The sequence below is a fragment of the Prinia subflava genome, chromosome 3 (assembly GCF_021018805.1).
Source record: "Prinia subflava isolate CZ2003 ecotype Zambia chromosome 3, Cam_Psub_1.2, whole genome shotgun sequence".
Lineage (NCBI taxonomy): Eukaryota > Metazoa > Chordata > Aves > Passeriformes > Cisticolidae > Prinia > Prinia subflava.
The window spans coordinates 39,275,492-39,291,221 of NC_086249.1; the positions used below are offsets into that span (position 1 = coordinate 39,275,492).

General features: G+C 36.5%; 1 protein-coding gene across 6 annotated transcripts in view; it reads left to right on the forward strand.

Moving 5' to 3' along the window:
- The window catches only part of FRY (FRY microtubule binding protein), a 228,467-nt gene that overhangs the window by 108,795 nt on the left and 103,942 nt on the right, over nucleotides 1-15,730 (forward strand). For all 6 annotated transcript variants that reach the window (XM_063394764.1, XM_063394762.1, XM_063394765.1 and 3 more), the window contains 6 exons: nucleotides 1,618-1,671; nucleotides 9,905-10,044; nucleotides 11,959-12,049; nucleotides 12,454-12,533; nucleotides 12,650-12,730; nucleotides 14,301-14,469. In XM_063394764.1, coding sequence (XP_063250834.1) covers nucleotides 1,618-1,671; nucleotides 9,905-10,044; nucleotides 11,959-12,049; nucleotides 12,454-12,533; nucleotides 12,650-12,730; nucleotides 14,301-14,469 — 615 coding nt within the window. The remainder of the gene's footprint in view (nucleotides 1-1,617; nucleotides 1,672-9,904; nucleotides 10,045-11,958; nucleotides 12,050-12,453; nucleotides 12,534-12,649; nucleotides 12,731-14,300; nucleotides 14,470-15,730) is intronic.

Here is a 15,730-nt window from a genome sequence, read left to right on the forward strand (position 1 = left end):
TGGGTAAATCAGTGACTCAGTAGAAAACATTTTGTTGATTTTTATATTTGGTAGGTAGTCAGGGGATACTGCAGTCACCCCACAGTTGGCCTCCTTGCCAGCTGGCATTACAAGTGGATCAGCATAATTAATTTCAAAATCAGTCAGCAGATTATACGGGGCAACATTTGCTTCTGAAAAATACATGAAATAATAGAAATCTTTGGTCCAACTCAAGTCTCCATTTCCTTATCTCATCAGCTTTACAGATTTCTTTGTTTTATATCTAATATCCTCTGGCAAGGATGGTATTTTGCCTGTTAGATTAACAGATGTTGATGAGTGTAACAGTTTGTTGAAAGCTGAATACAAAATCTCATTCTGAGCTGGTGGGAGAGCCCCAGTCTTGCAGCTGTAGGAGAAGAAAGAGTCATGATTTATAGAAGAATAAGGCACTGGCACATTGCAGACTCCAGAAACAGTAGTGTAATTCACAGCAGAATTGTGATGATGACAAGTGACCTGTTTTTCAGACTGTCATCTGCCCTCACATGTTGTTTATTTTCATTGTGGTGTAGGAGATTCATGTTTTATATACTGTTACATGCATATAGAATATTGGGCTGTGTACTTCTCCATGTCTCAGTAGTTCTGCCTGCTTGACAAAGAAGCCATGCAGGTGAATGGATGTTCACACATACTTTCTCTGAGCTGGGCAGCTCCCCTTGGCTTTACCACTTACTCTGAGAATATGACCTGAAAATTTGCTTCCATTCCGAAAATACCTTTTTTGATTTTTTTAGTAATAATTTTCCCCACAGTTCTCTTCCTTAAAAATGGACTCTATGGTCTTCGATTCTTCTCAGATCACCTTTCTTTCAGTATGCCCTGCATGATGCATTATATCTATGGACATGTTTGTATTGCCTGGTAGTTTTATAACAAGAAGATAAATCACAGAATCACAGAATCACGAGGTTGGAAGAGACCTTCAAGATCACTGAGTCCAATCCAGCCCTAATGCCTCAACTAAGCCATGACACCGAGTGCCACATCCAGTCTTTTTTTAAACACATCCAGAGATGGTGAATCCACCACCTCCCCAGGCAGACCATTCCAGTACTTTATCACTCTTTCAGTAAAAAACTTTTCCCTATAATTCAACCTATGTTTCCCTTGGCGCACCTTACGACTGTCCTCTCATTCTGTCAGTTGTTGCCTGGAGAAAGAGACCAAGCCCCACCTGACCACAGCCACCTTTCAGTAAGTTGTAGAAAGTGATAAGGTCACCCCTGAGTCTCCTTTTCTCCTAAACAGAGCCTCTTGGTTATGTGTTAGGGGAAACACTAGGTGCTTTTTAGGATGCTGAAAGAACTTATTATTGGTGTGAGCACAAACTCAGATGTAATGAATGGGCAATCCTCTTTTGTGAAAAGACACCAAAATCACTCAAGACACTCTGTCAGTGTTGGCTGATACATATGCAGAGGCCTCCTTTGCATGTACAACAATTACTCTGCTATCTCCAGGTTCACATCAGGAGGTATATTATTGTAACTAAAAAATCTAACAGAACAATAATTGTAGAATATGATAGTATTGATCTTAAGTAATATATATTTAAAAATTTTCTTTCAGGAGAAGCCACTGACCAAATCTCTGCAACGAGGAGAAGATCCCCAGTTTGATCAAGTAAGACTCTTGAAATTATATTATTTCCATTCTTCAGGCCAAAAGAGTGCATTGGAAGGCATTTTAATGTCCTTATATGGTTGTTGCATGCTGCAAAAGCAATATTTCTTGGTGTGCTTTGGTAGAATGATAAGTGGTTGCCTAACCATTCTTTGATATAAATTGGAAGAATTTTTCTTGTGCTTCCAATGTCAATATTTTTCTGCCATAGAACTTGATACTTTTTATAGTGTATTAGGCACATGTATTGTTTCTTGTTCTGTTTCCCCTGATGGGGATCTTGAAGCAAAATTTGTATCTTTTCTAATTACGTGGGTTTTGAAACAGGTGTTTGGCCCCCGATCTTTCTTATATGAGATTTCTTTTATAGTTAATATGAGGGCCTTAGAGTCATGGTTGTTGCCATCAGTCTCATCAGTCTAGTTTGCCTCTGTAGCTGTGACACAGCATAACTTAGGTGTGTGTTGCACTTCAGATAGGCTGAGCCAACCTGTTGTGTTTAAAATTAAGTGTAAGTTCAATTGTCAGGATAAATGCCTGTATATAACAAGTTAGATAATTATTAGGAAAATGGTGGTCAGGGAAAGAATATTAAAAATTAAGTAGAGTTTATCTAATTGGTCTGATTTCATTTAGTAGAACAATAGCATTTTAATTAATAAAATGAAATTTATATCTGGCATTAGATTAATTTATTATGTAAGGGAAATAGGACAAGTATAAAAATAAAACCAACAGCAATATACACACTTCTAATTGATTATATAAAGCAATTTATTTTTGTCAGCAGTCTTTCTTTTTGTCAGCAACACTGAGAATAACCTATTTTGAAATAAAGGAAGATAGGTTCTGAAGAGTTTAAGTTACATAAAGGATGCCAAAACTGGAAAATCTCACTCCCTGTGAAGAAGAATGATAAACTCTAGGTATGCCATTGCTGTCACTGTTGCTACTGACTCCACATCTGCCCTCACCACTGTGCTGCCAGCAGGGCCAGAAACAGGACAAAGACAGAGCAGAAGCAGTAGCAACAGCAACAATTCAAAAGGAAGTCATGGCCAATGCCATGAGATGCAGGTGCCATATTGATTGATTTTGGGAGAGGAGATTGCTGTAAGTGCAACGTCAGAACCTCAGCTGAACATTTATTGAGTTTTCAGAGACATTTTGCCAGAAATAAAGATGCCTTGTGAGACTCTGCTGGCATTTGCTATGGTTCACCTTGTAATTTTAGCTTGACAAAGTGACTCTAGATTGTTCTGTAGCTGCTTTTTGGGGAGAGAGAGCCTGCTTGCAGGGCTGCTCAGAGCAGGAGGTGAACAGAGGTGAGACTTCTGCTTCATACTTGGGGGCTCACCATCCGCCTCGCCGACCGTGGAGACCCCGCAGGGAAACCAGCCACCATAGGCTGAAGGAGGGTCTTTCTGAGTACTCCCTGCCTGCCTCATGAAATTCTTTGTGATATTCTGACCTTAATTTTATATACATATTCTTTTCCTTCCTGTGGGAAGAATGTTGCACTCAAATGGGAAAGTAAAACAAATTAAGCCACCCAGATGCAAACCTTGTGATAACTGCTCCTGCAGTGCATTAAACAAACTCATAATGGGTGGCCGTGATTTGATAAAATATTTATGGTTTAGCAAATTTTAGCTCCCTTTAAAAGGAAGAATTAGATATTTCTCCTTGTTATTGGTAATTAGACAGCAAATTGAGTAACTAAGTCAAGATCATTTAATGACAACAGCAAAAGCTTCCTAGAGTGAAACTGTGTGTTTACTGCTGTAGCAATTTACTGTAAATGCAGGTGGGAGAAAAAAAAAACAGATGCAGACCAAACACCGAGGTAAATTTTTGTTATATATGACATTCATATATCTTTCTGTTCACATATCCGAAGTCCTACCTATGTGCAGAGTTGATAGAAAAGTACAGTGATGAGATTGGCTTGGATGTCTTGTCAGAAAACCTTGTTTTCAGTTGCTTGAAATTTTTAAAATAAGCTATTTAAGCTGAAAATTTCAGAATTTGTCAGCCTCTGGCCAGATTGCTGGCAAAGATTCCCTTTTCAGTTTTCACATTGTTTTCTACTTAAATAGCATTATCATTTTGAGATTTTCTGGTGCTCCTGGGATGGATGTAGACCTGTGATCAGCAGATGGGACCTGAACCTGGCTTACGAGCCCATTTTCAAGAACATAGTTCATACATAACAAAATTATTTTAGTTTGGCTAAATCCGTACAATCATAGAATGATTTAAATTGTATTCAAATAGTTTGCATTCAGAATTTTGTAGTACACAATACAGATTTGATAGAACTGAGCTTGAGTAGAGACAGGAAAGCAGAGCAAAAAGTCTTTCTTTACCTGGCATGTTTCACTCACTAGATTATGTGAGTACATTGCATTATAAAGCTGTTTTTCAAATGATAACATGTCAGAAGTATAAAGTTGTCATGAAAGTAGGGATAATAAAATGAAGGTGTGGTCTGCCTGGGAAGCTCTGAAGATCATGATATGACAGGTACCAAAACCCAAGTAAGAAGGCATGTGCTTTTAAGTGAAACCACTCAAGTTTTATTTTTGAAGTTAAGTATTTAAAGAGTCTATGGGATGAAGGAAGACCAGGTTGATAATCCCTTACTTCCCTTTTCCAGTAAGGGTGCAGAAAGCTTTGGTGTTAATTTCTGAAACCCATAAAGTCATCTAGCAAAAACAAAAAAGGCCAGCTATGACATTCTTGATATTTTTACTACAGAAATGAAGGGGGGAAAGAGAGACAATCCCTATGAACAAACTTCTTCAAGGAGTGTCTAATAATTTTTACTTTTATTTTTAGGGCATATAAGTGACAGACTGTCAAAGGAACCTAATTTTCTTTCTTTTGACATAATCAAAATTATCTCTATTCAATTTGAGTGAAATGGATAAATAATGCTGAAGTGAGTAGGTCACTAGTTGCTTTAAAATGTCTGAGTTCAATCTTCTAATGGCAAATTAAAAATAAGGCATGACCTGATTATAGTTTACTTTTTGCAAGTCAGCTTCAGATGTGGAAAAAAACAGCCCCAAAAAGTAACTTAACAGTGAGCAGAATGGGCATTTTGGCTACCCAAAGTAATCAGCATCAAGTTTAATACTGAAACCCCCAAACCATTTGAGGTGGCTATGAAAGCATTGCTCACTACCCCTAAATAGTTCTATCTCTGGCTCCCTGAGAACCAGCATTTTTCCCTGCCCATTCTTAAACACCATTTCAGGAGCATTGGTCGTGATGGTGGTGATGGATCCAGCATCTGGAAACCTGACTGGGCCAGGGCTGTTTCTGTCCACACAGGAGTAGTCAGTGTCTGCTGTTAGGCAGACAGCATGTCTGGCTGCCTGTTGCATCACCCTCCTCGAACAAATAATAGGATCTTGAGCAATGTATGAAGTGATGATACTGATCCTGACTTGCTGAATGTGTCACCTCTGGCCCAGCAAACTGCATTCCTTACACTGACTGTGTTTTCCTTTCTAGGTGGGCATGTGTATAAAGAAAATATAGGCAGGAAATTATGTAGGTTTTTTCATATGGTTTTAAATATGTTCATGGTATATTTGAAATCATGTTTTGACAGTCCTTGATTAGACAACTCTAGTTGCCTATTGGCAAAGAGCATTACAGCTCCAGTATTAGCATGCTCTACGTCCCCAGTTACAGAAATGTTATTAAACATTGTACTAGTGAACTATGACTTAAACTTCCTATTACAGGAAACCATAAAGTTGCAGTACATGAAAAGATCAAAAGCTAGCAAAAACCCATAATTCTCCAAGAGGGTTATCCTCACCTAAGGAGACATTTTTATTACTCTTTTCTCAGCCTCTACTAATGTATCGTTTGTTCTTACCACGGTGTATAAATGTTCCATGAACTGACAACACTGGAGGCAGAAGAAGGGTACTGTGTAATCTTGGACTGTGCTACAGGTTACTTTCCATATAAAAACACAAAATTAATGTAATTTTTTGGCCATGGAAATGAAAATTTAACAGGAAGTCTTAGTTTTGGTATGAAGCTATCTATCCGAGGTGCCTGTTTGCAGAAGTTTCAGCATAAACTGCACAAAAGCTTATTCTTGTTACAGTTTTACTGCTCTCTTCTTAGATGTGCACTAGGTTGGGGACTACAGATTGGAAAGCAAAAGAAATTTAATGTTTCATATACTTTTAGGAGATGAAAACAACAAAAGAAATCAACCAAGGTAAAGGAAACTAAAATGAATAGTAACGATAATTTTTAAAAAGTGGGAAATACAAGAAATAAATAAATAAGACACTAAGCAGCATACTAATGATAAAGTGTCCTTTTCCATAAGAGCCTTAACGTGATTAATGACATGCTGATAATGATCCTTATCCTGTATTTTTTAGAGGTAGTTAGTTAATACTGATATCATTGTCATTGCAGTAGCACTGCAGTTGGCTGGTTTTGTGTTGTCCCTCTCCCTGAGTTTTACACATTGTCCTTCATCACCAGAAAAAGGCAAAGGGTAGAGAAAGTATAAGAAAGGGTGGTCATGAGGTCATAAAATAACCTTTGGCTCCTGGTCAGAGGTTTGGGTTCAAGCAGTGTATAAAGAAATACATCTGAAGGCAAAATTAAAGATAACACCTTCAGAACTGAACTTGTTGTCCACTAGAAATAAATGGATTTTCATGTAAACTGTCATGCTGGCAGTAAAATAGCTATAAACATTGGTAGTGTATAAGCATGCTAGCTGAAATTACCCATCCGCAAAATTATGGTGCTAAAAAGTGCTGCTTTCTTTTTTTTTTTGTCTCACAAAGCCAATGACATTAATGAAAACTAGTGAGTTCAGCTTGAATAGTTATCAGTTTTAACCATTTCCAGGGAGATTTAACTTCACAGCACGGTCCAAAAAATGCACAGAACAAAGATGTGTATGAAAGGAGATCTCCACAACCACAAATGCATTCAGCGGCATTGATGGAAAGTGTAAAACCTTACTTGTGCTTGTCCATTATTTAGAATCTGCACAACAACAATTTGAAGATAAAATATGCAGACATTGTGCAAAAAATAGAGTCACAAGAAATAAACCAAGACTGCAAAAATGAAGTACTGCAATTCTGCTTTATTAAAATGGCAATAAAATGCCCATTCAACATACATATTGACATATGTGGTATAGAAAAAGAGTGCTGGGCCAAAAAAATAATGATACTGTTGGAAACTGGGTGCAGTTTTGAATATATTTGGTGTTAAAGCACACATAAATTCATTAATGAAATAAAAAAGGTAATCATATCAATTTGCTGTTAGTGGAAACATTTCTTATATTTGAATTTTGAGACTTTTATGAAAGTATATAAATTGTAGTGAACTGTCTGAGCAGAATTTCATTAAATTTACTCTTGCATTTTAATCCAAAATAAATATCAAGCATTTACATAAAGTATATTTAATGCTCTGTGAACACAGGTTTTAAACAGCTCCCTACTTGTGCAGCTTTCTTATCCTTAAACTATACACTAGGTAGTTCATTTATGATGGAAGAATATGATCATTTGTCCAACAAGGACATATTTGTACATCTGTGCACTCTCTTTCAGGAGCAGCACAGAGCTAGAATTCATCTGACTCCTGGACTTACTTCCAGTAAATGAAAGGGTTGAGTAACCGGCATGCTGGCTAGACTTCCCTCCCTTCCTGTTCCCTGAGAGCCAGGTCTTTTCCCAGTCCACCCTTCCTTCCTGTCTTAAAAGTGCAATGACAGAAAGATTAAAAAAAGTACAAGGGAAAAAAAAAAAGCTATATTGACCTTTTTTCCCAAATGAAGACAGACACTGTAAATTCAGCAGAGAAAGTATGGCATGAGAAGATTTAACAGGAAGCACTTTGACTTTTTCTGGTAAAATTGTATAGGTGGGATTTAGAAAACAGCTGTGATAAGTATGTCAGTGAACATGCAGGAAGACCTGATGGAAACAACTTTTCATTTATAATTAGATACTGTGATTTCTGAAAAGATATTTAAGTCTATTTGTGGACAGACATTTGAGTAGGGCCTGTGGACACAGAACAAAGGCTAAGAGTTCTAAACTAAAACAGGGTAAATTTTTACTAACTCGAAGGAACATATTTTTTACTGTGAATCTGGAGCAAGTTGCCCAAAGAAGCTGTGGATGCCCCATCCCTGGATGTGTTCAAAGCCAGGTTGGCTGAGGTTTTGATCAGCCTGATCTAGTGGAAGATGTCCCTGCCAATGTTAGGGAGTTTGAAATTAGATGACCTTTAAGGCCTCTTCCAATCCAAACCATTTTGTGATTCTATGATTTTGTGATTCTTTTCTGGTCTTCCCTAGGAAACCCATTTTCATCATATTTCATCATTAACAAGCAGTGTTGTGCTAACTTCATAAAAAATTTTGGAAAACAGTAGAGAAGTGAGTTGGTAGTGTATAGTTTGCCCTGACACCAAGTGATGGATTTTTTCTGAGTATTTATCTGGATAAACACTAGATGGATTTGGTATAATTGAGTCTGAAGTCCTATAGCAATTCTTTATGAAAGGCCTCCTGTCACTGCTGCAAGCAGTTGTTTCATGATATCCTCCCCAGCAACTTGTTTCGTATTTCAGGTAAAAAAATCTGTTGCAAAGACTAGATTGAAAGTTTTCCAAAACACTAATTTTATGAAAACTTTTAATTTATCAGGGGCAGTTATTATATCTTTCTAATACAGCATGTTTAATTTTAGGCCATAGGACCTGAATAACAATACTTCATCCTCAAAGTGTCTCATTAACTTTAGTCCACAACATCACTGTGAAAAATCCTGAGGCTGAAAAACTACAAAAGAGATTCAGAGTTACTCATCTAGACTAAGTGTCATCCACAAAATTCTCAGTTAAGGCTGTAGTAATATTTGGGAATGCTTGGATTGCCTATTTTTCTCTTGTCTTAATCACAGCATTCACACAAGTTTGGTGTTACATGAGACATTAAACTCCATTGTTTTTCCACAAGCATTGAAACGTGCTGGTTTAAGTTTAAGCAGGTGGATAAACCTGACAGTTTACTACATGATCAGTGTACTTGGCATGTACTACACACTTCAGCTCTTCCCTCCTGATGCTCAGTACTTCCAGGATCGAGCCCTGCATGACCTTGAGGTGGTCAAAAATCTCCAGATCACTAATTTCTTCCCTATTTTAAATAGTTGTTTTTCATTTTCTTAAAATGTCCAGAAATGCTGTAGCTTGAACATTCAGTTGCAATACATGTATTATCCTCTTGTATAACAATGGGGGGTTTTTCACCCTGCTTTTTGATCTTTTTCATGTTTTGTAGCTTTTGTTTCCTGTAATAAGATGTTTAAGTGAGAGTTCAGTCCAACAAGCTCAGTAACATTTCTGTAATTGGTGCCATAGTTAATACTGAGTGAGCAGTAATCTTATCCAGTATGCCACTAGAGCTGTTTAATGAGCGACCTCTAAGGAATAATTCTAAATTCCTTGTTTATTTGTGCCCACAAAGACACAAGAAACTCTAAACATTTTCCTATATATATTAAAGAGAAGTTTCAGGGGTTTTTTCTAAGTTCTCAGGTGTGTGAGCCTAAGAATAAGAGCTTAGCAAGGTCAGTTGACTAAAATCATTTAAGAACTTGTGGTGTTTCTTAATATGTTCTGAGTTTCAGGGGGGCAGCCAGCAGTCAGATATAATCCCTGAAGACAGTGCCTCTGATTCATTACTTTTTCTTTCCTTACAATCTGTTTGAACTCAAATCAACGTTGTGTAAAAATGAAAATAACCTGCTTGAAAAAGTAGATGATTTGCTGGTATGTGAAAGAGGTTATACATGATTTTAATGCATTTTAATATCATCAATATAAAGACTTTAACAACATACACTCCATTGTTGCATTTCTGTTTATGTTTTATAGAATCATGGCTTCATTTAGGTGGGAAAAGACCTTTAAGATCATCAAGTTCAACCACAAACACAACACTGCCAAGTCTAAATTCTAAACCATGTTCCTACATGCCATGTCCACACATCTTTTCAAGACAGGAAATGCAGAATATTAAGTCACTGCTTGTACCATTGTTTTCAAAAAATGGATGAAAACAAGAAAGAATGGTTGAGTTAGTACTTTTTTGAAGGAGGAGAGAAAACTTGGACAGCATTTAATTTGTTGATTCGTTGTATTTTCCCAATAGGTTATAAGCTCAATGAGCTCACTTTCAGAATATTGTCTACCCTCTATCCTGCGCACTTTGTTTGATTGGTACAAAAGGCAGAATGGCATAGAAGATGAATCCCATGAGTACAGGCCAAGAACAAGCACTAAATCCAAAAGGTATGATTCTGAGTATGCGTAATTGATAAATCCTAAGGTAAACTGTGGTACATTTCACCCATCAGCTTTTGTGGGGCAGCAGTTGCTTGAAAGTTGTCTTTTTTCTGCTTCTTCCTGGAACTCTTCTCTTGGCTTCTTGATGGTTGGAATAGTTGAGTCTTTCATGCAGTGCTCCTCGTAGTTCAAACACAACAGTGCTGTTGTAATTGTCTTACTGATGTTTTGGATGCTTTCATGTCATTTAAATATCAGTTTGTATGTTTACTCAAGTGATCAGGTAATCATTCTGTGCCACTTGGAAGAGTGTTTCCTATATAGTGTTCTGCTTACACATAAAAAAATCACATATACCTAATTTCAATCCGGAAACTTGAGAATCAATCGGAGAGTTTTAGCAACATACCTCTTAAAAGTAACAAGCACATGAAAATAATGATATCACTAGTTCCTCAGTGATAAGGCAGCAGACTGATCTTGGTTATATTGAGGTCTGGCAGTATGATTCAGGTATATTCTTCAAACTTTGAGTTTTACATTTTACTGCATTTACACACTTCAATGAAACAGCAGGAGAATCAACACCGTCAGACTTGGTATTCAGAAATGCACAGGCAATTCTTGACAGTGGGATTACATTTTAACTCAGTAACTGCAAAAGGCAGTAGTTGTTGGAACAAAGGGTTAGGGGCTAGGTTTAGATATCAAAGAAGAAATGAACCTGAGTTAGACTCTTTATGTCAGTAGCAGTAGGCAGAATGAGGGCACAGTTCATTAATTAGATGTCTGCTTTTGGATGAGATGAATCCTTGCCTTGAATTGCTTCTTTCTCTCAACTTGTTCCACGACTACCTGCTCATAAATAGCTGTCTTTGGGAACTCCACCCAAAATTTAATATAAAGTCAGTTTAGTAGTGAAACAAGACCACTCTGTCGATTGGGAGTGTTACAGAAAGAATGTATAAAAAGTCCTTTCTCCAGTTACTGTAAAACCAAAGGAAACCAAAATGCAAATAACTTGCATTATCACTGATCAAGTTGTACTCTTAAATACCTATTTTATTACAAACACATAAGTACATTTGAAATCACTAAAACTCTCAATCTTTATAAAATTGTGTGGAATTTACACAAAAATCTCACTGAAATCATGTGAAATGCTTCAAATGGACTGCAGAACTGTTTCTTTAATGTTTAATTTTACAAAAAATACTGTATATTTTATGTTATCTTTTCAGCACACTTTGAAACTTTAATCAGTTGATTCAAATAGGTAAATTTTGGTATTTTTATTGGAAGTTATTCACCTCAGACTTTTATTCCTCTGTGTTGTTCTGTACAAGAAATGTGTTTTGAAAAGTTTGACAAGTGTTGCCAAAGTTAAAAAAATTAACACTGAAACAATTTTTAAGAGGTTAATATAGTTTGGTTGGGAATTCTCCATTGGTGCTTTTAAAGCATTTTTCAAAATTTATGACAAGTCTAAATATGAATTTGATAGCACAAAGTTACATTTGCCTCCAAAGTGTAACTAAGAATGGTCTAAATGGTGTCGTCAGCAAGTAATTTGAAATTAAATCCATTTGTTAGACTACAGAATCCACAAGTTTCCTTGGTTTGGTTTTGTTGTGGTTTTTTTTTAATTGTTGTGGATCTTTAACTGGGAAAAAAAAAGAGGGACGATATGGGTGAGTGATATTTAATAATTTGAAAGAATGTCACAGTAACAAGTTAGATTTGATCTGTTTATCTCAGATTTTAAGAGCATAACAATACATTACTTTCTGGAATGTTGGACTGCAGTTTAAAAGGTAGTACACAATTCCCTGTGATCTGTATTTGTGTAATTGAAGAAGGCATATCATATGAATTATGACACTTCTCCAAAATACTGTGTTTCTTGATTTGATTTTGCAGTGATGAACAGCAGAGGGACTACTTAATGGAGAGAAGAGATCTGGCTATTGATTTTATTTTTTCTTTAGTATTAATAGAAGTTTTGAAACAGGTAGGAGTTCTTAAATTATCCATTAACTAATAAATGATGCAAATTGCTAATGCAAGTGAATTTTGGGATTCTTCTTTCTGTTTGCATCTTTAAGATTATAATAAAAACATGAAGTACATCCTGCATGCTTCTTCATTGCTGTCTTTCTTGCACCTTCTTCATCTTCTGTCTTTCTGTATGATACACAGCATTCTATGCTCACATGGACATTACTTTACCAAGTCTTTGGAGCTAAAGTATTTATCTTCAAAACTAATTAAACATTAAATGGCTAGCTCATTTTAGCTGTTTTGTTAGTTACATGCTATTTTAACTGATATAATTCTGAATGGATGATATCCATGAGTAATAATAGCACTAGTGAATTATATGTCTACTTGTTATATTTTATTTTGTGTTTTCAGATTCCACTTCATCCTGTAATAGACAGTTTGGTAAATGATGTTATTAACTTGGCTTTCAAGCACTTTAAGTACAAAGAAGGGTAAGGCTCTTTTTCGTGCAAAAATTCTATGAAAAAGATACTTTGTAATTTTTTTAATAGTTGTGGTTTAAACAGTATGTTTTCTCAGCTGAGAATTCTTTCTTGTCTCTTGCTAGGTACCTTGGTCCTAACACTGGAAATATGCACATTGTTGCAGATTTGTATGCAGAAGTAATAGGTGTTCTAGCTCAAGCAAAGTAAGCAAAATTCAGTATATTATTTCCCCCATAAATACAACAAAGTCTACTTGCTTAGTATGTGAATATTCTGATTTTCTCACTTTCTTTAAGTATTCTGTAGGAATAAGTCATTCCAGTTCATTGGCCTTCTGTTTATCCAGATGTTGTAGAACATAGGCCTCTAGGGAATCACAGGCTTTCTGCATCTAGTCCAGTGATACTGAATAAATTCAACTCAACTACAGCAGCGTTATTTTTCCTATCTCAGCAATGACGTCTGTAGAAAGCCCAAAGGGCTGAAGAGAGCTATTTTGATTAGGTTTTTTTTGTAGATGCTATTTTTTCTTTAGCTGGGCAAACCTATAAATGGCTACTGTCCTCCATAGCAGCAATATTAAGGCTCTCTGCAGCTATTTCAGCTCAGAACTTAATGCATCTGCCTCTGAACCCTTCGTCCTTCTTAGAACAGATGACATAAAACACTTTGTGGGTCAGATCTTAAATTCTGAGTGTGAAAACAGTCAAACTCAGGTCTCATGTACCCAGTACAGCATCTCATCGTACCCTTAAATCATGAACTGAGCAGAGGATGAATTTTACTGCCCTGATGCAATGCTGTCTGTCTCCTGACACTTTGGTGTTGCTGAGGGTGAGTCTCAGCTCTACAAAACCAGTTAGTTTGGCTTGATGTGGCTAAAGCAGTTTGAGATGCTGGAAATCACATAAATTCAGCTAAGGTCTTACCTGGGCCTCTAAATGGCTGGGTCAAATGCAAAAGGAGAAGTTCCATCTCAATCCAAAGCTTCACACTGACTGTCAAAGTTCTGAAGGGCCTTGCTAAGATGTTTTTATCACTGAAGGACATATTCCTGCTAACCTGTTTCTTTCAGTTCACTTGGGTTGTCTATCAAAGGGGATAACAAAAGGTTGTTACATGCTACACCTACCATGAAAATTACATTCTTTCCAGTTTGTCTCAAAAAGGGCAGGAGGTCCTGTTGTATGCTCTTTCTATATATCATTTTTATGGACAATGTGTCTCCAAAGACACATTCAGTAGATTCATGGGGGAGACTAAAAATGATCACAGAGCCTTCTACCCCAAGTTATTGTAGTTGTTAATGCTTAAATGTTACTGTGAGGGCTGTTAGGAAAAAAAAAACAACCTGAAGGGACAAACTGCCTATATTAATATTTTCAGGGTTATAATATAAACATTTTCTTTTGAAAATATTGCGTGTATTTGCAAGATAGTTATCTTCTGTCATGGATTTTTGAAAAACATTGGAAAGGGTTATTTAAATGATATTGTTAGCTCTTATGTAAAAAAGGTGCATTGTAATAAAATAAATTTGAAAGATGTGGTTATCTAAAACTACTAAGATCAGGCTGTATCCTTCCTTTTCTCAGTTTATTAGAAGTGAAAGAAAGCTAAACAAAAAAAAATCTATTGAAATACTGAGTGAAATAGTACTTTTTTACAACCTAAGTTTTATCTTCTTTAGGTTTATCCCAATTTCTATACCTTACAATACATTTCAGATATTAATTTTCAACTTTTTTGGAACTAACCAATCTAAATTCATAGATTTCCCGCTGTAAAGAAGAAATTTATGGCAGAGCTGAAAGAGTTGCGGCATAAAGAACAAAGCCCGTATGTAGTTCAAAGCATTATCAGTCTGATAATGGGAATGAAATTCTTTCGCATTAAGATGTATCCTGTGGAGGACTTTGAAGCTTCCCTTCAGTTTATGCAGGTAAAATTCTTAAGTATCTAGCTGTGGTTTCCCAGACCTTTTTGAATGGGCTAGCCTTTATTTTCTATGTAATGTTCTAGGAGATTTTCCATGTGTCATTTCCACATAATCCTATGTGTAGCTACTTTCTGCTTGTTCTGAACCCCTCAGTGCTCTGGTCTCTTGAGTGTGTCGTCCCATACCAACTTTTCATCAGTCATAAACCTCTAGGCCCTACATCTCACCCTCTAGCTAGAAGAGGTTTTGTTCTGTAGACATCAGCCCTTCCACCACACTATCCCACAGCTGTCCCTTGCTCTGTGTCCGTGCCTAGCTGCTCTAAAGCAAATCTTCCAATACTGACACAGTTGCCAGAAAAGAGAGAAACTTCTAATGGAAGAAAACACTGAGGAAGAGACAGAGAATTAAGGCAAAAGCTGGATAGAGTTTCCTTTGGTTGTGTTGTCTCCTTCCACCACACCTTCACCCTGCTTGCAGTAGAGTGCATTCTGTACCCTCCTGGTTTAAAAGTCACTAGTACAGAGCATAGTTTGACTACAATGGATGCTTTAAATTAATAGATTACCTAATTTGGTAAAAGGCAAGAAATTATTTGATGTTTCAGAGTTCTTGCTGGTAATGTACAATTGGTTTTGTTCCCACCAGCAGGCTTGATCTTTCTATTCCCCTGTTTTCTCTTGGGATCACCCACATGGTTACATGGTTTGCAGCCACTCATCCAGTAAAATAAATGTTTTCTATAAACCTCCATGTAAAGATTAGTGTATTGATGGTGTAAATGGAGAAAAAAAATCGATGTTAGATGCCCACAAGTAAGGATTTGGCATTGGAATGCAAATATACAGGCATACAGACACACTGAGCTTTTTCTTTTAAGTCCTGAACGGGAAGCACATTCTATTTCAACTTTGCAATATATTCTGAACCATATTTAATAGCATATTTAAGATATATTTAACAACACAGAAACAGGTAGTTTTTCTTCTTACCTTTCTCTTAATTATGTGGACACATACTAGTGTGTGTCAACTTAGTTTAACTTATCCAGAGCTGGCAAAATACCAAAGTAATGTGTGTTCAGTGCACTATACTTGATGAGTGAAAGGGGTTGTGGCTCAGCTTTATCCAGTGCTCACTACTATTAAAATCTGTGGTAAGACTCCTATTTAGTGAAATTGAAATTCGGATCTCTACCTTCCCCTGTTACAATGTCTCAGTACTAACAGAATTCTTATGTTTACTACTCTGCATCATAAGATTC